This window comes from Podarcis liolepis (assembly GCF_965112155.1).
Source record: "Podarcis liolepis genome assembly, chromosome: 9".
NCBI lineage: Eukaryota > Metazoa > Chordata > Lepidosauria > Squamata > Lacertidae > Podarcis > Podarcis liolepis.
In genome coordinates, this window is record NC_139564.1 from 2,005,461 (window position 1) to 2,025,853 (window position 20,393).

The following is a 20,393-nucleotide window of genomic DNA, read 5'->3' on the forward strand; positions in this document are numbered from 1 at the left end:
CAATACTTTCTGTACCAAGAAATGCAAACTGACCAAGAGCACTTGTCCCAAACTTGGATCTTGGCATCCAGGGAATTCTCCTTTCTAGATGCCTATTTGGTCCTTGCCCCCAACACAGATCCCAAAAGCCACTGAGGAAGATCACCCATGATCAAAATGCACCTGATTGTTTATTTTACATAAAGTGATCTGCCTTGCCTTCTTGCTTCAGAGGGGCTAATAGCAGCTGTAGCCTTTTGCTGTTTTCTAATGAAATTAGGGACGTGGGTGGCGCTGTGGGTTAAACCACAAAGTCTAGGACTTGCCAATCAGAAGGTAAGTGGTTTGAATCCCCGTGACGGGGTGAGCTCCCGTTGTTCGGTCCCTGCTCCTGGCCACCTAGCAGTTCGAAAGCACGTCAAAGTGCAAGTAGATAAATAGGTATCACTCCAGCGGGAAGGTAAAAGGTGTTTCCGTGCGCTGCTCTGGTTCGCCAGAAGCGGCTTAGTCATGCTGGCCACAGGACCCGGAAGCTGTACGCCGACTCCCTCGGCCAATAAAGCGAGATGAGCGCCGTAACCCCAGAGTCGATCACGACTGGACCTAATGGTCAGGGGTCCCTTTACCTTTACTTAATGAAATTATACCTGCAACTTTTGAGTAACCAGCGCCCTGTTTTTAGTGTTATAAAGTGCATCTGCCACAACAGATTGCAAAAGTTAAAATCTGTTAAGGCGCTGTCGTAATTTGTATTGTTCAACCTTTTGAATATTATGCATCCCAAATTGCTGGGTGCTTCCTTAGGGTCAAAGTGCTAGCTATGCAAAACTTGCACTGGCTAGAACTAAAAACTAAATAGAGAGTGTCTCAGAGAGGGTTTGCATCTTGGCTATGTTAAGCTGGCTTTGCTCTGCCTGCACAGCTCATCTTTTCTCCCCAGCGTGATTCAGAGAAGTCGGCACAACAGCACTTTCTAGCATTTTTTAGTTTTGCCAGCCTGGTGCTGAAGGGAGTCAGCCTCAGCTTATTCCCAAACAATGAGGTCCCTTTTCCTTTCGCAACTCCTTTTCCTTCTTTCTTAGCTCCAGGAATCAGAATGCAGAACTCTTGAAAACTCATTGGATTTGTGAGCAATCCTAGTGACAAAGGTGTACCAGCAAGCCTGCTCCTTCAGAGGGAGTGTGACCGCATCCCAAACCGGTCACTTGCCTGTTTCCAAAACCTGGGAGTGCCATAGCATCTGGGGGGCAACCATGCCTTTGTCATGCTCCTTGACAGGGATGGGTGCTTAGCTAAAGCCCCTCACCCCACCTCTGTTTCCATGCCAGACACCTTGCAGCAAAGTCAGGGAATTTGTAAGCAGCAGGTGGTCTGGGGACCTGGAGAGCAGATGCCAAGGGAGCCCAAGTTCTCCTTCAGAATGCTCAAGCACAGCAGAATGAAAAGCCCGCTTGGCAGGCCGGACCCCTGAGAAGCCACTTCCAAACGGATTGCTTTATTTTTTAAAAAGCCTTTCATTTTATTCATTGGTTTATTTGTAGCCTAACCTGCTACTTTTATAGCTTCAGGCATGTATGCATGTATTTTTAAATGGAGAAAGGGAGGCTTTGTGAACTGCAACGTAAAATGTTCCTAAAATATAAACTGCGCCAAGGTTAGATCCCCTCAGTTGTTTTGTCGCTGCCTGCTAAATGCCAAGGTTAAGAGGCTTAGCTCAGCAGCTGCTGAATATGGAGATAGGCAGGCACGATAACGTCAGGCTCACCTTAGATGAAGGAACACTGAATCCTCTCGGCTCACACTCTTCCTCGGTCCCCTTCCCACCTTCCACATCAGGATTTGTCCCCCCTGAGCTTCATTCATAGTTATTGGCATCCTTCCGTCTCAAGAGACAATGGAGTGCGCCTCTGGGGGTGAAGTCAGAGACACTGCTGGGTCAGCTCAATGGGCTATTTAGTTCAGCATCCTCTTCTCGCTGGGGCAACCAGATGCTTGGGGGAAACCAGCAAACGGGGCGTGAAGGCAAGAGCCCTCTCTCTTCCTGCGGCTTCCAGCAACTGGCATTCAGAAGCCTTGCTGCCTCCAACCATCCTGGCGAGGAGCCATCTCCTCCATCCGTTCCTCCAGTCGTCTTTTAAAGCCATCGAGGTTGTCAGCTTGCCCAAAGAGGCTCATTGCTGTGTGTGCTGCGCATCCAAAGTGCCTACATTTCTCCTGCGTGGGGGATTGGAAATAACTATAAAAAGTGGCACTCCTTTCCCCACTTGTTGGTACTTTCGAGAAGGTCCAAAGCAGGTGTCTGGAGACACATTTCACAATATGTATCAAAGGAGATATCCGATTTTTAATACCGCTTTTAAAAAGTGTTTTAGTATGCAGCATGCCTCCCCAAGCTCCGAGCTGTGTGAGGTTCCAGGTGCTTCCCCAGGGTTCGCGTTTCCTTTTGGAAATGAGGCACAGCAGAGACTGTGGTGTCTTTAGGATATACGGTTTATTTACACATACACACACACACACCGATCCTACAATGGAGTGGCTTACAGCATCAGCGCCCAGAAGGCCTTGCTTCTCTCATTGTCGTAAAATCACAGAATTGAATAGTTGGAAGGGACCAAGGGTCATCCAGTCCAACCCCCGGACATACAGGAATGACGACATCACCATAAAGGCCCTCACGGTGCCTCACCACAGGATGGGGGTGAGTGCAGAAGGTGGAGAAACCAGCAGCTGAGCAAGGGCTAAGCCCAGGAAGCCCTTCTGCATTCAGCAGCGGCAGCAGAGACAGCCCCACAGTGCTCTTTAGCTGCAGCTTCTCCCCCTTCCTGACCTCCATGTATCAGCTGAGGCTCCCTCTGCAAGCCATCCCATCCCCCACCCCCACAAGGCCAGGAAGAGAAGAGGAGCTCTTCCAGGTGACATGGTGCTTCACCAAGCCAAATGAAACCCACCCACCTTCAAAAATCACAACATATAATAATAATAATTTAATAATTTATTATTTATACCCCACCCATCTGGCTGGGTTTCCCCAGCCAATCTGGGCGGCTTCCAACAAAGTATTAAAATACAGTAGTCTGTTAAACATTAAAAGCTTCCCTAAAGAGGGTTGCCTTCAGATGTCTTCTAAAAGTCTGGTAGTTGTTCTTCTCTTTGACACCTGGTGGGAGGGCGTTCCACAGGGCGGGTGCCACTACCGAGAAGGCCCCCTGCCTGGTTCCCTGTAACTTGGCTTCTCGCAGTGAGGGAACTGCCAGTAGGCCCTCGGAGCTGGACCTCAGTGTGAATTCCATCCCCACTTAAAAAACCCCAAACAACATTGCAAAGGAAAGAGAGTCCTGTAACACTCCCAGAAAAGTCCCGTGTGGGAAGGGGCCTCGGCTGTCCCAGCTCATCCTCCAGGTGGTGGTGGGAGCAGCAGGATTGTCAGGGCTGAGTCAGTACGTTCGAGTTCCCCGGATGTGGGAGAGAATTCAGGGTAGAGAAGAGGACACTGTGCCTGAGGGAGAGGGAGCTGGAGGAGCAGGCGAAGGAAGGGCAGTGTCTTCAGGCGTAGAGAGCCAGGAAGAGGCTGCTAGTGAGCCAACAGCTCCACAGGGACAAGGGTTAAGTTCTGGATCGGAGACTGGCGAGAGATTTATGACGGCTCTCGTGAGGTGCATGGACAAGAGGGAACTTGAAAGGCGGGGCGATAAATTCCCGAATTTTATGAGGTGTTGGCGGTGTAAGCGGAGGCCTCTACCGGTATCTGAACTGAGTGACTCTGATGAATGATAATGAACTCTTGATGACCATTGTAAATATTGTAAATAAAGACCATTAAAGCACTAGAAGTCTCCGGAGGTGTTTGTTTGTGGAGAGAGGAACACGCCGCCCTGACAAGGATGAAGTGGCTTTCCCCACGGACAAGAGGTACCCCACAGCCTAGGGGCTACCATGATCTTGGACTCAAACAGAAATCAAGCCTGGTCTCACTGCATGTCGAGACCACGGGCCCTGCAGCCCTCTTAGATAATAAAAACACAGACACAAATATTTAGGTCAATGGGATAAAATGGGCCACAACTTTATTGGTTACACACGTGAGCGGTTTGTCTTAGGCATTGGGTGAAAGAAGACTATATCATGACTCCTGCCCATCTGCAGGGAGCCTCCTAAGAATAAACCACCGGTAGAGGGAGCCCTATGATATACATCAAATCGTGGCACCCCCAGGGTCCCCGAAGGGGTTGTGGCATGGCCCTAGCCCACGCCCAGGCTTTGGACAGGCACCACACACCCGGATCCCTTTAACGGGATACCCTTAACGAGGAGGGGCAGGCGGAGGCTACAATCTCCCCTCCCATAAACAAGACTTACCCAATGCCTAACCGCCACTCAAGCCCCAAAGGATCGCTGCCAACACCCTCACACCTGCAACCAATCCTTAATGCCCTTGATGAGATCAGCCAGCCAAACATCACTTCCCAAATCGGAAAGGTGAACGCCGTCATTATGAAACAAGTCCACCTGCTTGTAAGTAATGTTGGGGTGTCGTATCACCCGTCCATTCAAGAGCTGCACCTTCTCTGCCACCCTACGATTAATAGTTTTCCTGGTCTTGTTAATTCCCTGCGGGTGGGGGAAAGATTGCCAATGCCCCCTCGCCAGCATTTCAGACCAGATTAAGGTCAGGCCTGGGAACAAAACAGCCAGTTTATCAAAGTCCTTCATCATGCTTACGGCTAGGTCCTTGCCGCTCCTTCGACCCAGGTCATTCTCTCCAAGTTGAACAATCAGAGCTTTGGGGGGGCCATGCAAGGCAGCTCTGGCCATCACGATTGGCATAAACTCCTCCCATTCCATGTCACACTTTGTGACCCAGGAGACACTGAAGCTTTCAGGAAGCCCCAGGCAGCTACCCAAGCAGGTACTGGTGGCGCGCACAAAGGCCCAGTGGGTGATATAGTGTCCCACGATCCATATGTTAATCACGGGGTAACCTGAAAATAAAGGAGTGACAGAACGTGATTACCATGGGTTCTTGCAGATATACCTTCTGTATGCATTAGATCTCCAGCGTCCCATATCCTTGATTCCATTGGTTGGCAGACCCCAATGGGCAGATCCTAAAGGAATGCACAGCGTAATCCACAGCTGGGAGACCACAGGCCTGAAGAGCTTTCAGTTTGTCGAAAGCCTCCCTTGATATGTGTCTCCACTACCCTGCATTAAATTAGCTGCACTAGATTTCGCCAGCTGTCATTTAGCAAGCTTTGAGGGTTCATGTCCAACCCTTGTGGTACTTGTGGACAGCCCTCTGTGGCTTTTTCAGAAGAAATATCCGCCTGGAGATCACGGACAATCCAGGACACTTAACTCTGCTCCAGGGCCAAACATCACCACAAACTTGTCTAATCCCTTTTGAAAGAAACCATCCAACCTGCTACTACATAACCCCCATATTGTCAAAGGGGTACATTTGGGGGGCAGAAGCTGACACAGGCAGTCCACTTCCTGAACAATTAAAAAAATATCCCTGCATGTAGGAAACAAGTATGTCAGGGACAGGGGTTGAAGCCTAGCCATCGCCCCGATGTGCTCATTTTCTCTCTGTAGGAAATGGAAAAGCTTTCGACCATGAGAACCCTGACATATGATGCAATCTGAGATGGCACAAGACTATTACCCATTTAAACCATAGCAAAATAATAGCACGTCAGATCTTGCATCGTGTCCTGCTGCCAAGGCAGTAGACAGGATAGTGTGCCTCCCAATTTGAAAGAGGGGATGCAGCAGAAAAAGACAAACTTGTTTTTCTAACTTCAGCCTTCAGATTCCTGATTACGCTGCAGGCCCTTATCCTCCTAAGGATCTCAAAACCAGAACACTGAGCTCTCCTTCGCTGCATAAATTCCCTGCTGCTCCTGAAGAGGTGCCGGGCTTGCTGCAGTTGGTACCTTCCCCTCCTCGCCTCTGCACTGAAGCTCGGGTTATGGAAAACCTCTCTTCTGATTTTCCACACAATCTGGTAAGACCCGATTCAGCACATAAGATTGAGCTTTTGCAAGGCATGGAGAGAAACTCTCGGCCCCCCCGGGAGAATTAATCAGTGGGGGTGAGCCCTAACGTCTGACTCGCCCTGCAGCAAACGCCATGCCTTCCCACTTTTTCAGAAATCCCCACCCCAAAGAACATCCTAAAATAACAAGGAAGTGGCTGCTAAGGCAAGCCAGGGGCCTTGGTTATATGCCCAGGGACCAAGCGGCCAAGATCCACTTCCTGGACAACAAGCTCAACTCAAGGACGTCCTTTACTGCCCACAAACTGACCCAATGGGTCTCCCTCATTGGATTGTTCATGGCGGAGGAAGTGCCGGCACTCAATGGCGCGGACTTAGGTGCCCATGCACCCCCCTGTCCTACGGAAACCCCCCCCCCCTAAATTCAATGAATAAAGAGAAAAGGCAACTAGTATTTGGGTCAAATCAGGTCATGACTTTATTGACTACTGGAGGAAAGACTTAATTTGGGTTCGACTGGAAATGAGCGAGTTCTTGACCTGCATCAATGAGTAGTCCCTTGCTGGATTGCACCTGGGGAGTGCTATGGGCCTAGCCCCCACCTGGGCCTCTAGATTTGAGGGGAAGCCCAGGTTGCTGCCCCACCTGGACGAAACTGTGCGGACTTCGGCCCAATACACAACCCTGTGCCCACAAATCCATACCTTCTTGGTAGCCAATCCTCAAAAACCCAAGAAAATAAACAAGACAGTGTAAGTTCAGGGGCGCAGGTGTGCCTTGGAATGCCATCTCCTGAGGGACTTAATTCTATCTGCTGGTAAGTCGCAATTTGTCGTGATGTGTGGGTTGGCTGGGAGGCACTAGCCGGGCAGAGGAGGAAGGCTCAGAGCCTGGGGAGTGGTGGTGGGGCAGAGAGGAGGAGGAGAGGAATGGTGGGGTGCTGAAGAGGCAACAGGCTTTCTCGAGCCGGAAGAGCCAGGTGCAGAAAGCGGTTCAGACTCAGCAAATGTTGCAGAGGAGGAGAGGACAGAGGCTGCAGAAACATCTCAGGAGGTTGCCCTTCTTACTGGACTAAGTGTCCTAAAGAGAATGGACGCTGTTATGCTTTTGTCTGTACAAAGCGTGTAAATAGATAGTAGATTAGCTCCACGATGTCTTACACTTCTTGCTGTGTTTTGCCAGAAGCTCAGTGTGCATATATCCTTATGATGTCGCTAGAAGAGCACTGGAAGAGAAGAGAGATGCCTTTTCCAGGGCTGCGCGTACCAGAGGATGTTCGGAGTTCCGGGGACTTGCTGGCACCCCCAGAGCGTTTTCCAACACTAAGCTCCCCAACCCCCTTATCTACAAGGACACAGAGGGCTTGCAGAACAAAGAACAGATTCCTCACCTCCCCGATTCCCACCCACCCACCAGGAGGAAGCCGTTGGAGTTCCTTGAGTTGCCACCATCAAGAGATACAACTGCAGTGATTGGAGACAGGCAGTAGTGTATCCAAAGCAGTGATCAGAGGAGGAATGACTGCGGGAGGAGCAGAGAGAGAAGAAACACCTTGGTGCATCTGCCAGATGCCTTCACCTGCCCCAGCTGAAACAAAACATGTCTCTCCTGCATCGGCTTCTACAGCCACAGCAGACGCTGCAACCTGCCAACAGTCTGACCTCACCCCCTCCATTGTCTCCCAGATGCCAACCTAACATGCAATTTACCTAGCTGCCTGCAGAGGGGTTCAAAAACTGCAGATGAAGAATGCCTTGTTCTGCTTTAGTTTCAGCTGAAAACCAAAAACCTAAAAGGCAGCTTTGCAGAAGAACTCAGCATTGTGACTAACTTGGGAGTCTCCAGGCTGTCTCAGTTTCTTTGATGGTGCTGCCTGCTTGGCTATGCCTTAGTAAAGAAAAATAACCCAGCAGGGGCCAGACGCCTCATCCTATTGCAAACCCTTCCCTCTAAATGGTTTTCCCGGGTCTTGAACCAAGGGGCGCTCAGCGCCTTGGCAGAATACCCTGGCATTTCATGCAATGAGCAATTACAATTTCATCACCACCAGCCCCTGGCTATTTTTAGCTGTCTGTTTTGCAGAGCCATAAATGAAGGTGGCAGGAGGGCGGCAGGACTAGCTAATACATCTCCAGGGTACTGAATTACAAGCATTTGGAGATCGTGGGCAGGCTGGCAACTCCTGAAGAACGTCACCTCCAAGTAAGAGCATAACTGCGCTCAACGCACGCTGGCAGTGGTCCAGCACTTTCTGGCCAAGGCGGTGACCATTATGTGGATCTCAGGGGGTGGCTCTCTAAAATGCTGCAAAGCACGTCGCCCCCTCACCCATCAATGTCTCCAAACCATCCTGGTCCCCTCTCCCCAGCCTCTGCTCCCCACCCATGGTTGCCAGCCGGAGCAGGGAGATTATGTTGTTTTTCGCCTTCAAGGCAGCTGGTGTGCGGCAGACACATGATGCCAAAGGTCAGCTGTGCAAGAAGTGACCGAGCTGTTGTGACAGCAGCCCCTGTTTCAGATGTCTTCATTCGCTCATTTACAAAAAAGCAGTCCAGTGTCCCGGCCGCATCCGAAACTGAGCGCACGCAAGACGTGTTGTTTGCTTCAAAACATATCTTGTGATCCTCGCCGCGTGGAGGCATAAATAAGCCCTGCAGAGTGCTGTGAGGATTACAGCCTTAGCCTCACACCATAAAGAGAGTCTTGAGGGGTCAGGTGGAAGGCTTCCCTCTTGGGGAGGAGAGGGCTGCTGACAGCTACTAACCAAGATGGCTCTGCCTCCACGGCTGGAGGCAGAAATGCTTCCGAATGCCAGTTGCTGGAAATACGCATTTCCACTCACCACCAAGACCGTTTTCCCAGACTCCCTCCGGCCCATAATTAACTTCACTGAATCACTTTCAGGTACTTCCTCCCAAAAATGGTGGAAAACAGGAGTTTTTTGTGACTCAAAAGCAAAGCAAGGGGAATAGTTTTTGCTCAACTTTCCTTACAATTTTTTTTAAGTTGCAGGACAATAGGGTTTTAAATGTACAAAATTTATAAGTGCCACCTACCTGTTTTAATGATCTGCCAGGAAAAAAACATTGATCCATACGAGCTGTTGATCCGTATGTTATGTGTCCACACAAAATCTTCAAAATGGTGCTGATTGTATTTACAAAGTGTCATTCATAAACTTTCCACAAAACCTGGCTTACAGAGTACTGATACGATTTAAAGCCCTTGTTTCATTTTGCCAGCACAGCACATGAAAGATTCAGTCTGAGGGCAAATGCTGGTTAAACACATGAATGGAAGATCAAGTATGAATTTCTGAGGACCTTGTTAACAAGAGCAGGTGGAAGGACACTGTACATCATCTCAGATAGTAGTGGATAGCCTAATTTTACAATCTGTTAGCTCTAAATTTCACATAAAATTGTTGCAGTGGGAGTTTGAATACAGGTTGAAAGTATAAAGAAATCAGCACAGTCTAATGGAAGAATGGTCTAATGAGCTGAAGTCCAGGGAAAGGTACATTAGTTTGCCATTACCCAGAAATAAGTGCTGTCCAACTCGGGCGTCTAACTGAAGCACAGTGTAATGAAAGGAAGTTGAGGGAAAGTTGTAATTATTTCACCAGGTTCTTAACATCCTGCAAATAAAGTATTTGAAAATCTTGAGTGCACTGGACATGGAATCATTTGCATATGGAGCCAAAATGTGGAGCTTGAAATATAACTGAATTTGCTACACTTTTAGGTCCCATTACACAACTCCTTCTAAGAGTAGTAGCTACTACTTGCTCAAGAGGCAAGCTGTAGCTATAATCAAGAGAGCAAGTCAAGTGAAGGCTGATGGTTTATGCATAGGAGGCTCATGCTAAATATCAGTTAGCAGAATTCTCCATATGTTCTACCCTCTCATACGTCTGACTTTGCTCTAGGTAGTAGTAGCAGCTAGGGATGGTGTTTTCCCATCTCACTCTTTAGTGCGAAATTGGAACAAACAGCAATCCACCAAAAACCCGATTGCTATTTGTTCCAATTCATCGCTAAAGAATGGGCTTCCCTGTAGGGAAGAAACAGGGCAAACGGAAGTGCGAATAAGCCCTGAGTGGTAATGTAGCACCATTTGCTGCAAATAGTACCACTGGAGCTAAATAGAAGCTTCAGAGGTGAATTTTCAGTAGAAAAACAATGCAAGGTTAATGCCACTCTACTGCCCTTGGTATCATTCCAGACTGGGGGCACCTAGCTACTTTTTATTAAGGAGGAATAAATAGTCCACCATAAGTACATTGTTAAACTTGTAGTTTGGCTTTCACATAGCATCTGCCAACAACTCGTCTCCCCAGTCTATTTATTGCCTATTTAGGAAACATCCACAGGTACTAATACAGAAGCACTAACATCCTTTTGTCAAATCCTGGATTCTCATATCAAGGTCACATTATATAAAACTTTAAACCCTTTTCAGATAAACATTCCAGCAACGTTGAATGCGTGAGTGGATGAAGCCATACTCTGTTATCGAATTAGCTCACTTGAGAATAGCAATATTCTTGTTCCCGGGGGGGGGGGGGGAAGGCTAGCTCCCTTGACACACAGATTTGTATGAGTGTACACTCTGTTCTCCCATTCAAATGAATGTGTGCAGATTTGACATGGATAATGCATGTGATCTCTCTTCTCATTGCCAACGTACATTCAATATCCATTGACTGACTGTGAATGGGGTTATAAGCAGTTCCTGTTTTTATCTGTACACCGCCTTAGGTTCCATCAGGGAAGAAGGTGCAATAGAGAGAGAGAGAGAGAGAGAGAGAGAGAGAGAGAGAGAGAAAGAGAGAGAGAGAGAAAGAAAGACAGACCCATTCATCAGCAAACTTGAAATACCATGTTGTTTGAAGCTGATAAAATGACATTTTTAAAATAATGTGGAAGTATAACAATCAACCAACGAACCAATCAATCAATGACTATGAATGTCCTGGCCAATAGTTATCTTGTTGCCAATGGGTATCTCAGTGCTGAAGAGGCACTCACCATTATCTGATGGCTTGGTAGGCATCTGAATGTATTTGTTTAAAGCAGCAGAAAAACTAGAAACAGAAGACCAAATTTCTGTGCTAAAATGGGTATATCCGCCAAACCACTCACACCTGCAACCAACCCATCAACCCCACTGACACATTGCTCAGCCAAACATCATTTCCAGCATTGGAAAGATTTACACCATCTGGCCTGTACAAGGCAGCATCCTTGAAGTTAATGCCCGCATGGCGGATAACAGTGCCTCCCAGAGTAACAACCTTCTTGGACACGGCACTATCCGTGCGCTTCCTAGTCCTTTCGGTGGCAGTTGGGCTGTTGCTACCAAGCCACGCACGTCGCTGTAGCAATTGTGACCAAAATATTTTGAGTCCAGGGAGAGCGGCCGCCAGCTCTTCCAAGTCCTCTTGCATGCGGGAACGCAAACTTAAGCTGTGTACCATCACCAAATCATTCTCGCCCAGCTGCACCACCATCGCTGCGGGAGGTCCTTCACAGGACACCTTTGCCCGCACCAGTGGGAGTAATTCATCCCATCGCATTCCACATCTGGACATCCAGGATATGCTCACATGGTTGGGAAGGCCAAGAGAGTGCCCCAGTTCAGACTCCGCAGCCCGCAGACTGGCCCAGTGCACAATGCTGTGGCCAACAATCCAAATACGCATGGCTGCTAGACCTGAGAAGAAGGGAATAACAAGCAGGCATCAGAACACACACTGCTGGTGACGCTTCCTGGCATAACCCTTGTAAGCGTCAGACTTCCAGCATCCCATATTTTTTATCCTGTCAACTGACAGGCCCCAAGGTGCTGCTGTTGTGGCAGTGCCTATGCGAAAAGAATGAGGCGCATATTCAGTGGCTGACAAGCCACAGGCTGAAATAGCTTTACCCATCACCCGCGTAAACTGATGCCTAGCTAATGGGGTGCCGTTCTCATGCACTAAGAATGGGCTAGCCCCAGGGGGATGAAGAGCCATATATTTCCTGGTATCCTTAACTGGGCAAGGGCCTTCCCTACCAGTGGCAGGCAGCCTAACCCTGGCGCCTCTGCCCAATTGGTCAGTCTTGGGGTTCCTGACAGTAATGACGAGTTCCGCTGCTGATAAGGATACATCCTGCAGAAAGAGACCTCTGGTAACTCGACCCTGGGCAGATTCCAGCACCACCTCACCAACCTGTAGTGCTCTGAAAAATGCAATGGAATATGCAGCTGAAAAAACTCTAGCCTCGTATTTTGTCCTGCAGATAAGTCTTAACTTACTGCGAATGCGGCACAGAAGGTCAAATGTGACAGGCTTCTTCCCTAATGCTCTGGGAGGTTGAAGCTTACTCCAGCCCTCCAAGGCTTTGCACACGATAAACTTAGCGCAAGGGTCTTTAGAAAATAGTGATTTGCTAAAAAACGAAATTGCAGCCGACTGAATCCTGATAGTCTTAGTGGCACGACCAAGCTGCAACAGGTGCGCCAAATACTGCAGCACCTGCTCAGTAGATGGAGACAAACTCCTATCAATAGCCAAGAACTGCGAGCGAAAGGCTAAGAAGTCAGTCCAGGCCTTCTTATAAGACCTAAGTGTAGGAGGGGAAGCGGAAGCCGCTACTCCCTGTAAAACTAAATGCCGCCAAGGTTCCATAGATGATCCGGGGGGAAACTCAGGCAGCTGCTGTGCATCCGGAGCCAGGGACCTGAAGCACTCCAGATGAAAGCAGGACAGAGCACCAGCAATGTCGTCAGAAGCTCCCGGAATTAACCGGGCAGAAAACACAATATTGAAACTTAAGCAGTGCAGAACGAAAGGGTGTAAGAGGGCCGAGACTCTGCTGGAACGTGAAGACTTTGCCAAAACGCTCACCGCTGCCTGGTTATCGGACCAGAAGCAGACCCGACGGTCCCTGAACACCTTGGTCCAAATGTGCAATGCTACTACAATAGGAACACAACAGAAGAGTCACACTGGGCTACAGTTCAGGGTTGTCATTCACAACTCTGACTCCGTCCTCCTCAGCTCAGCAACACATCTGCCCATGGCAATTTTTGGGTGGCATAAAACCTCCTCACCAACTAACTTTGCTGCTGCTTTTTGGTCAGACACACTATTCCCCAGTTACAACTACCACACAATCTTTTTATTATCTGTTTCATAAAAATTACACATTGTCTGATTGTATGAACCAATAAACAAACTGGAAAGCAGTTTACGGAAAAAGGTATAATGATAAAATGATCAGTAAGAAGAATTACTAACAATTTAAGGCTTTGAGAAAGCTCAAACGGAAACGAATTAAAACTCGCACCATCTTTATGAACATCCAGGTAGGCTTGCCTATATACAAAGATGATTTTAGCAGACTGGGGGGGGGGGGAAGCACAGCGAAGGTGTCTGCTTAATATCACTACGCAGGGAGTTCCAAAGTGGAGGTGCAGACTCTCCATGACAATTTTCAAGAAATACTTGGATTGTGAAAGGATCCCTCCCCTTCATCCATGAGTAGGCAATCTAAGGCCTGGGGGGCTGGATCTGGCCCAATCACCTTCTAAATCCGGCCTGCGGACAGTCCAGGAATCAGCGTGTTTTTACATGAGTAGAATGTGTGCTTTTATTTAAAATGCATCTCTGGGTTATTTGTGGGCCATAGGAATTCGCCCCCCCCCCAATATATACTCCGGCCCTCCCGAAGGTCTGAGGGACAGTGGACCGATCCCCTGCTAAAAAAGTTTGCTGACCCCTGCGCTTAATCCATACTGACCAGCTTTCTCCTGGACCTCCCTTGCCACCCTCTATCATAGCAAAATACTATGCCATGAAACCAACAGCATCTTAATCCATTAGAAAACGATTGCCTTAAGAACCTACCATGAAATTTAGAGTACAGTCACCATTTCAGTTAACAAATCCCTTAATACTTATCCTCTGCCATATCTCACCTTAGGTCTTTTCAAATAAATTCCTTCACTTGTTTTACAATTGGTATATTTTGGTTTCTTTTTCTAATGTATGTTATTGCTGAGTGATTGGTAAAATGCCAGGCCATGGGGAACCAGCCCCGGGCTAAGGCATTTATTTATCAAAAGCACCTTAATTCATAAGGCATGATATTCAGAGGCATGGTGCATCTGACAGTGGAGCAGCTCCACGGTGGCCAGTAGCTGAAAATAGGGTTGCTATACGTCCAGAATTTCCTAGACATGGATGGAATACGGAAGTCGAGAGCAGTATTTGGGCAAAAATCATGGAAATGTCAGGGGAAATCCGGACGCATGGCAACCCATGTCGGAAGTAGATTTCGCCAAATTTACTTAAAATCTCATTTTGAGATTTTTGCAAGAAAAGCTCAGCAACTTTGGGCAAAACTAAAAAAAGTTCAATAACTTTGCCCAAAAAAAGTTGTCCATATTTTCACCTTTTAAAATATGGCAACCCTACTGAAAACAGCCCTTTCTCCTCCTGCCTGGTCCTCTTTGAAAGCTGTTCAAAGATTGGAGAATGCACTGAGCTTTGAGAAGGGAGGGCAACAAAACCCTGCACATGACCTCCAGGGAGGATCTCATATCAGGGTCTTCTCAGTCTCACAGCAGAATCCTGCGGAGTCATCTCCCTCCTATGGTATCGCAGAGGGAACAGCTGCCCTCCTAAACCTGCTCTTTCTTGTTCCCTTCCTTTCTAGTGCCCAAGAAACAGGGTCCAATGCATGTCCTGGTGAAATACCCAAGCCCATTTCAGTGGGGCTTTTGCAGGAGCAGCTCCTTGTGTTTTATGCTCAGTGGGCTTTGACTGTAGGAAGCCAGGCTTAGGCCACAGGACCCCAATGAAATGCCCGCATCTGTAGTTGCCTGAGCCATAGCTCGCCATGTAACCACTGGCCTAGACATCACAGTCAAGACGGCTGAGAGGACACAGTCAACACAGGATTTTTTGCAGTCTCTTGTCTGGCCAGCAACTGGCCTTTACACTGTAGCCCAAGCAGGACAAAACAGTCCATTCATCCATACCCCCCATCTACCCCCATCAGCCGCTGAGCAGGCTCAGCAATGCACCTGGAGTCATTGAGACCAAAGATGCTTCCTCTTCAGCGCTATGACCAACTTCAGCTCACTGTTTTAAAGGGGGGGGGGGAATATTAATTTTACGCACCACCCTTCATTCGAGGATTACAGGGCCGTTTATAGTATCGAAACACATTTCTGCTGTGCATTTTGCCAGAAAGGCCCGCAACAACTACAATAAAATCAGAAGTGTAGAGTTGGAAGGAATCACCATTGGACCACCTAGTCCAACCCCCTGCAATGCAGGAATCACAGCTCAAGAATTGCTGAGAGGCAGCCATAAGAGCTGGCACAGAATTACACAGCAGCACAGGCCTCAATCCGCTCTCTTAATTGACTTCCATTAAGGAACGTACATCAATGCCATGCCGAGTCTGTCCACTGATCAGCCTGCCCAGTGCTACCTACTCAGAGTGGCAGAAGTTCTCTAGGGACTTCGGAAGAGGGAGAAGCCCTCCCCAGCAGGGCTTTTCATCTTTAAGGGAAATGGCAGTGATGAGAACTGGGACCTTCCATGCGCAAAGCTTGCCTTCTGCCACTGAGCAACGACAGAAAGAGGACCCCTGTGTGCAAGGAGAGGCACAAGCAGAACTGGGGGAAGGCAGCTCTTTTGGAAGGATAAGGTTGAGATAGGCTGCACTTCACAATCCTTGCTCAACCCTTCAGAAAGCTTCAGAGGATACTTCACACACTTCCTACGTTAGCAATCTGTTCTATTAAAAAACTGATAAAGCAACAACAAGAGTTTGGATTTGATATCCCGCTTTATCACTACCCGAAGGAGTCTCAAAGCGGCTAACAATCTCTTTTCCCTTCTTCCCCCACAACAAATACTCTGTGAAGTGAGTGAGGATGAGAGAATTCAGAGAAGTGTGAGTAGCCCAAGGTCACCAGAGGAGCGGAGAATCGAACCCAGTTCACCAGATTACGAGTCCACTGCTCTTAACCACTACACCACACTGGCTCTCAACACAAACATCCTTTCCATTATGCAGTCATTACTCAATTTTTACTTGGGTATTATAGATAACTTATTCACGGTCCTGCTTCAATTCTCCCAAAGTGGAGTGTGTATACTCTCTCTCTCTCTGGCTCATGTATATGTATGTGTGTATTTAACCTAGAAAGACTTCACTTCACCCCTTCCTTCGTATTTAAATCTACCTCTGGTGGTTTAAAATCATTGCTTCATTCCAACTTTCTTTCTTTTCTTGCACAGCCGAAAGCCATTGCTCTTTGTGCTTTACTATACCTAGATCCTTCCATTCTTCTTTACAGAGCACATCCGCTGGAGGCCTGTCAACTTGAAAGCCCTTGCATACCCAGGTAAGAGAACCAACAAGCCCTTTCACAAAAGCATGAATTAACAAGGGATCAAAGCGTCCCAGAAACAGGGAGGGTCCCTGAAACCAATAAATGTTGGACCAGCATCCAGGCATTAGTGTCATGGTATTATGAGCTTGAACGAGATGACCCTCAAAATCCTTTAAGAATCCTGACAATGGATGGGCAGAAAGCTTATCTCTGGGCTACTAACAGTGACTCCAGATTAGACCGCCTTGGTCCAGCATGGACTTACCGTCTCAGTGGATCTAGAGGGTGCTGAGCAGCCACTTCACCGGACGGAGCCCTGCTCCCTTTGGTGCTTGCTGCTTTCTTCCCGTCTTGCATCTTCCCATCAGCGAGATCGGCAGGAACCCAGGCAAAAACTTCCTCCCCCCAGGGCTTCTTGGGAGAAGTGCAAAAGGGTGAAGGCTAAGCATGAGATATTTGGCTCAAGGGTATCCAATCCAAGCCGATTCTTCGGTCACCATTGGCCTCTGCTCCTCTATCAACGGAGGAGAGAAACTCCTTGGCCAAAGGGTAGCTTATGCTGAAAACAGGTCCTCCTTCTAGGTTGCTGGAAGACGGGAGAGGACACAGGAGACTCTCCTTCCACAAGGGTGCAGGGAACACCAGGTCCTTCTCCCCCCACCACTCCTTAGAGGTCCGGGTCGCCCTTGGACCTTGCCTGCCTCTTGCTGTCTCCCATCCTTCTCCTCTTTATGCCGGTGGCTGGGACCATCCACCGGAGAAAAGCGTCCCACGTTCTCCGCATGGCAGGAAGGGAAAACGACAGCTCAGCCACCTCTGGGCAAGGGACACGCTGTACTCAGTCGTCTGCCTGTGCCAAGAGGGTCTCATTAGCTGTCCCTGGAATGCGCTGTCCAAAGGCAGAGCTGCCTGTCACTCAAGTCCAGCTGGCTGGACATGAGGCCAAGAATCTTGGGGGAGGATCGCTGGCACACACAGGGTCAGGTTTGTTTTCTTAGCGTCGGGATCAGTCACATCCAAGAGGCAAGGTCAGGACTTCAGCCTGCTTGTCTGACCTAAATGCGAACTAGATGTAGGGCATGAGCAACCTTTCCTGCAGTTCCAGGCAGCAAACAATGGCAAGCTAAAATAAATGCATCAACGATGCTCTTCTAGGCTGCATCAACAGAAGTCTAGTGTCCAGATCAAGGGAAGGAATAGTCCTGCTCTATTCTGCCTTGGGTCAGATAACACCCGGAATACTTCAATTCCCAATAGCCATGGCTGGCAAGGCTAAGAGGCAAGAATGATGGGAGTTGCAATTGAGCATCATCTGGGGAGACCAAATTAGCCAGCCAGCCACCCTGCCCAAATACCGTATTTATCGCTCTATAGGGCGCACCGGACCATAGGGCGCACCTAGGGTTTTTTTGGGGGGGGGAATAAAGGGGGGGAAATATTTTTTCCCACAGCCCCAAAGAGCAAAGAAGCCAGGACAGCCAGCAGGATCCATCCCGCTCGCTGTCTTGGCTTCCTTTTCAGCCGCGGGGCTGGGGCGGGGGAAGCCCGAGCATCCCCCGACCCCAGCCCCCAGAACAGGTCCGGGAGCGGGGGGGCGAGGTTGCGCACAACCTTGCCTTCGCTCCCGGAGCTTGCTGCTATCTGCAAGCCTTCTGAGCCTTGGGAACTCCCGCCGGGCTCCCAAGGCTTGCGGATAGCTGCCCGAAGCCTGGGGTGCGCAGCGCTGCGCTCCCCGGGCTTTGGGCTTTGGGCTGCTATCCGCAAGCCTTGGGAGTTCCTGCTGGGCTCCCAAGGCTTGCGGATAGCTTCCTGAAGCCTGGAGAGCGAGAGGGGTCAGTGCATTCGCTCCATAGGACGCACACACATTTCCTCTTCATTTTTGGAGGTGAAAAAGTGTGTCCTATATTGCGAAAAATACAGTAACTTAGGTCACCGATAGTCAAGAAATCTGCTTCTTTCCTTTCAGAAAGGAACCCTTGTGCTCTCAAAATCTGTGCCACCTGAGTTCAAGTCCCTACAGCAGTTGCATGCAGAGCTTCACAGCAGCCTGCTGGATTCGTTGTGCCCTTCCCTGCTCCTTTTACGGCTGACGTAGGAAATCTCCAGCCAACAAGCTTAATTCTGTCCCAGCACAGGCCTCAGTTTGACCTGTGGCACTGTTTTCCCAAGTCTCACCCACCAGCCTCACACCTGAAGTCCCATGCCATGGAGTGGCAGATCACCTGCTTTGTGTTCAGAAGTTCCCAGGTTCAATCCCCAGCAGCATCTCCAGATGATAATAATATAAATAAATAGATTTATATACTGCCTTTTAACAAATGATCTCAGGATGGTTCACAAGATAAAAGGACAAATAAGTAATTAAAACAAAAACAACGAAACAACAATTTATTTATTCTACCCTGCCCATCTGACTGGGTTGCCCCAGCCACTCAGTGCAGCTTCAACAAAAATACAGTCAAACATTAAAAGCTTCCCGATACAGGGCTGCCTTCAGAATTCCTATCTCTTTGACAAGCGGCAGGAAGGTGTTCCACAGGGCAGGCACCACTACCGGGAAGTCCCTCTCCCTGTTTCCCTGTAACTTCACTTCCAGCAATGAGTGGACTGCCAGAAGGCCCTCGGAGCTGGACCTCAATGTCCAGGCCAAGCAACAGGGGTGAAGCCACTCCTTCAGGTATACAGGGCTGGCGGCATTCCATGCCTGAAACCCTGGAGAGCTTCTGCCAGTCAATGAGGCAATATTACGCTAAATGGACCAGTGGTCTGACTCAGGATGATGCAGCTTCCAGCACCAAAAGGTCCCGGGTTCAGTTCCCAGCATCTCCAAAAAGGGCTGGGAGAGACTCACTGCCTGAAGCCACCAGTCCGTGCAGACCATTTTTTCTCAAACTTGAATTCCCAGCTGCTGTTGGACTACTGAAGGAATGGGTTTCCTTAGCTAAAATTTTTCCTTAGCTAAAATCCATTAACCTGAGCTCTGAGTCAATGTATAAACAAAAACCCGGCTGTCCTCGAAGCTCTCTCCCTTATCAGTCCGTGGCGGCAATGAGTGACCTTGCCAAGTTCCAGTAGAGCAGGGATGATGCGTGTGTGCCTTATCTTATGTGCTGACCACAAAAGACGCACAGACCCAATCTGGGAACAGCGCCAGAGAGTGTTCCCGGAGATGATGGCCTATTCCTCCCAGATAAGAGTAGGAAGAGGAAGATCCTTTTATGGTTAAGAATACCAGAGCAAGAAGATATGTGATGTCAACCTGCGTACATAGGCTGACGTGGTTGGATTTATATGGGAAGGAGGAAGAGGGTGCCTGGAGGATATATATACTGCATGAAACTTGTCATTTCTTTGAACTTGCTGTGGACTTGATCACGCAAGTGCCTTCTGCTATCCGGAGAGCAGAATAAACTCTTTCTTGGAATCAACCTCAGTGTCATTTGACTTCCTTCCTCCTGTCCCGGAGCAACGCAGACCCAATCGGTGAACTCCAATAAGGCTACACTACAACCCCCACCATCCATGATCACTGGTCCTGCTAGCTATGGATGATGGGAGTTATAGTCCAACAACAGCTGAGAATTCAAGTTTGAGGAACACGGGTATAGAAAATACTCTCCAAGGAGAAAGTACTCTCCAAGGAGACAGCATGTTCTCCTGCACTTTGCCATCCTGTGAATTTTCTGTTCTGATGGCTTCAGTTTTTGCAACCGTTCACACCAACTTCAGGAATCCACGCACACAGCTGAGTTGGAACAGGCCATGTTTTCCCCGTTGGCAGCTTCCTAGACATAGTTGGCAGGGGCAGCCCAAATATTAGCTCCATTTGTATTCCCACAAGATCAGACTTCAGAGATTCAGAATTCTCTGTGATGCCCTCACTGCGGCTGTTCATTTTCCCAAAGCATGGAAGTGCAGCAGGGCAGTAAGAGGATGCAACGGAGAAAGGGATGCTGGCAACAAATCCCAGCTCTTCCTCACGTGATGACAATTAGATGAGGGAACCGAAAGTCCAGAG

At 48.7% G+C, this 20,393-nt stretch overlaps 1 protein-coding gene and 1 long non-coding RNA gene across 4 annotated transcripts in view; one reads left to right on the plus strand and one right to left on the minus strand.

The window, feature by feature from the left end:
- The window catches only part of ZNF638 (zinc finger protein 638), a 71,436-nt gene extending 53,705 nt beyond the window's left edge, over positions 1 to 17,731 (minus strand). For 2 of the 3 annotated variants that reach the window (XM_083520408.1, XM_083520406.1), the window contains exon 1: positions 16,641 to 17,729. In XM_083520408.1, the coding sequence (XP_083376534.1) occupies positions 16,641 to 16,732 (92 nt within the window). In that variant the 5' untranslated portion in view covers positions 16,733 to 17,729. Of the gene's footprint in view, positions 1 to 16,640 lie in introns of all 3 variants that reach the window. The other variant, XM_083520407.1, reaches the window with a different exon arrangement.
- Positions 1 to 20,393, plus strand: part of LOC310686051 — a 424,340-nt gene that overhangs the window by 339,640 nt on the left and 64,307 nt on the right. The gene's annotated exons all lie outside the window — the stretch shown is intronic.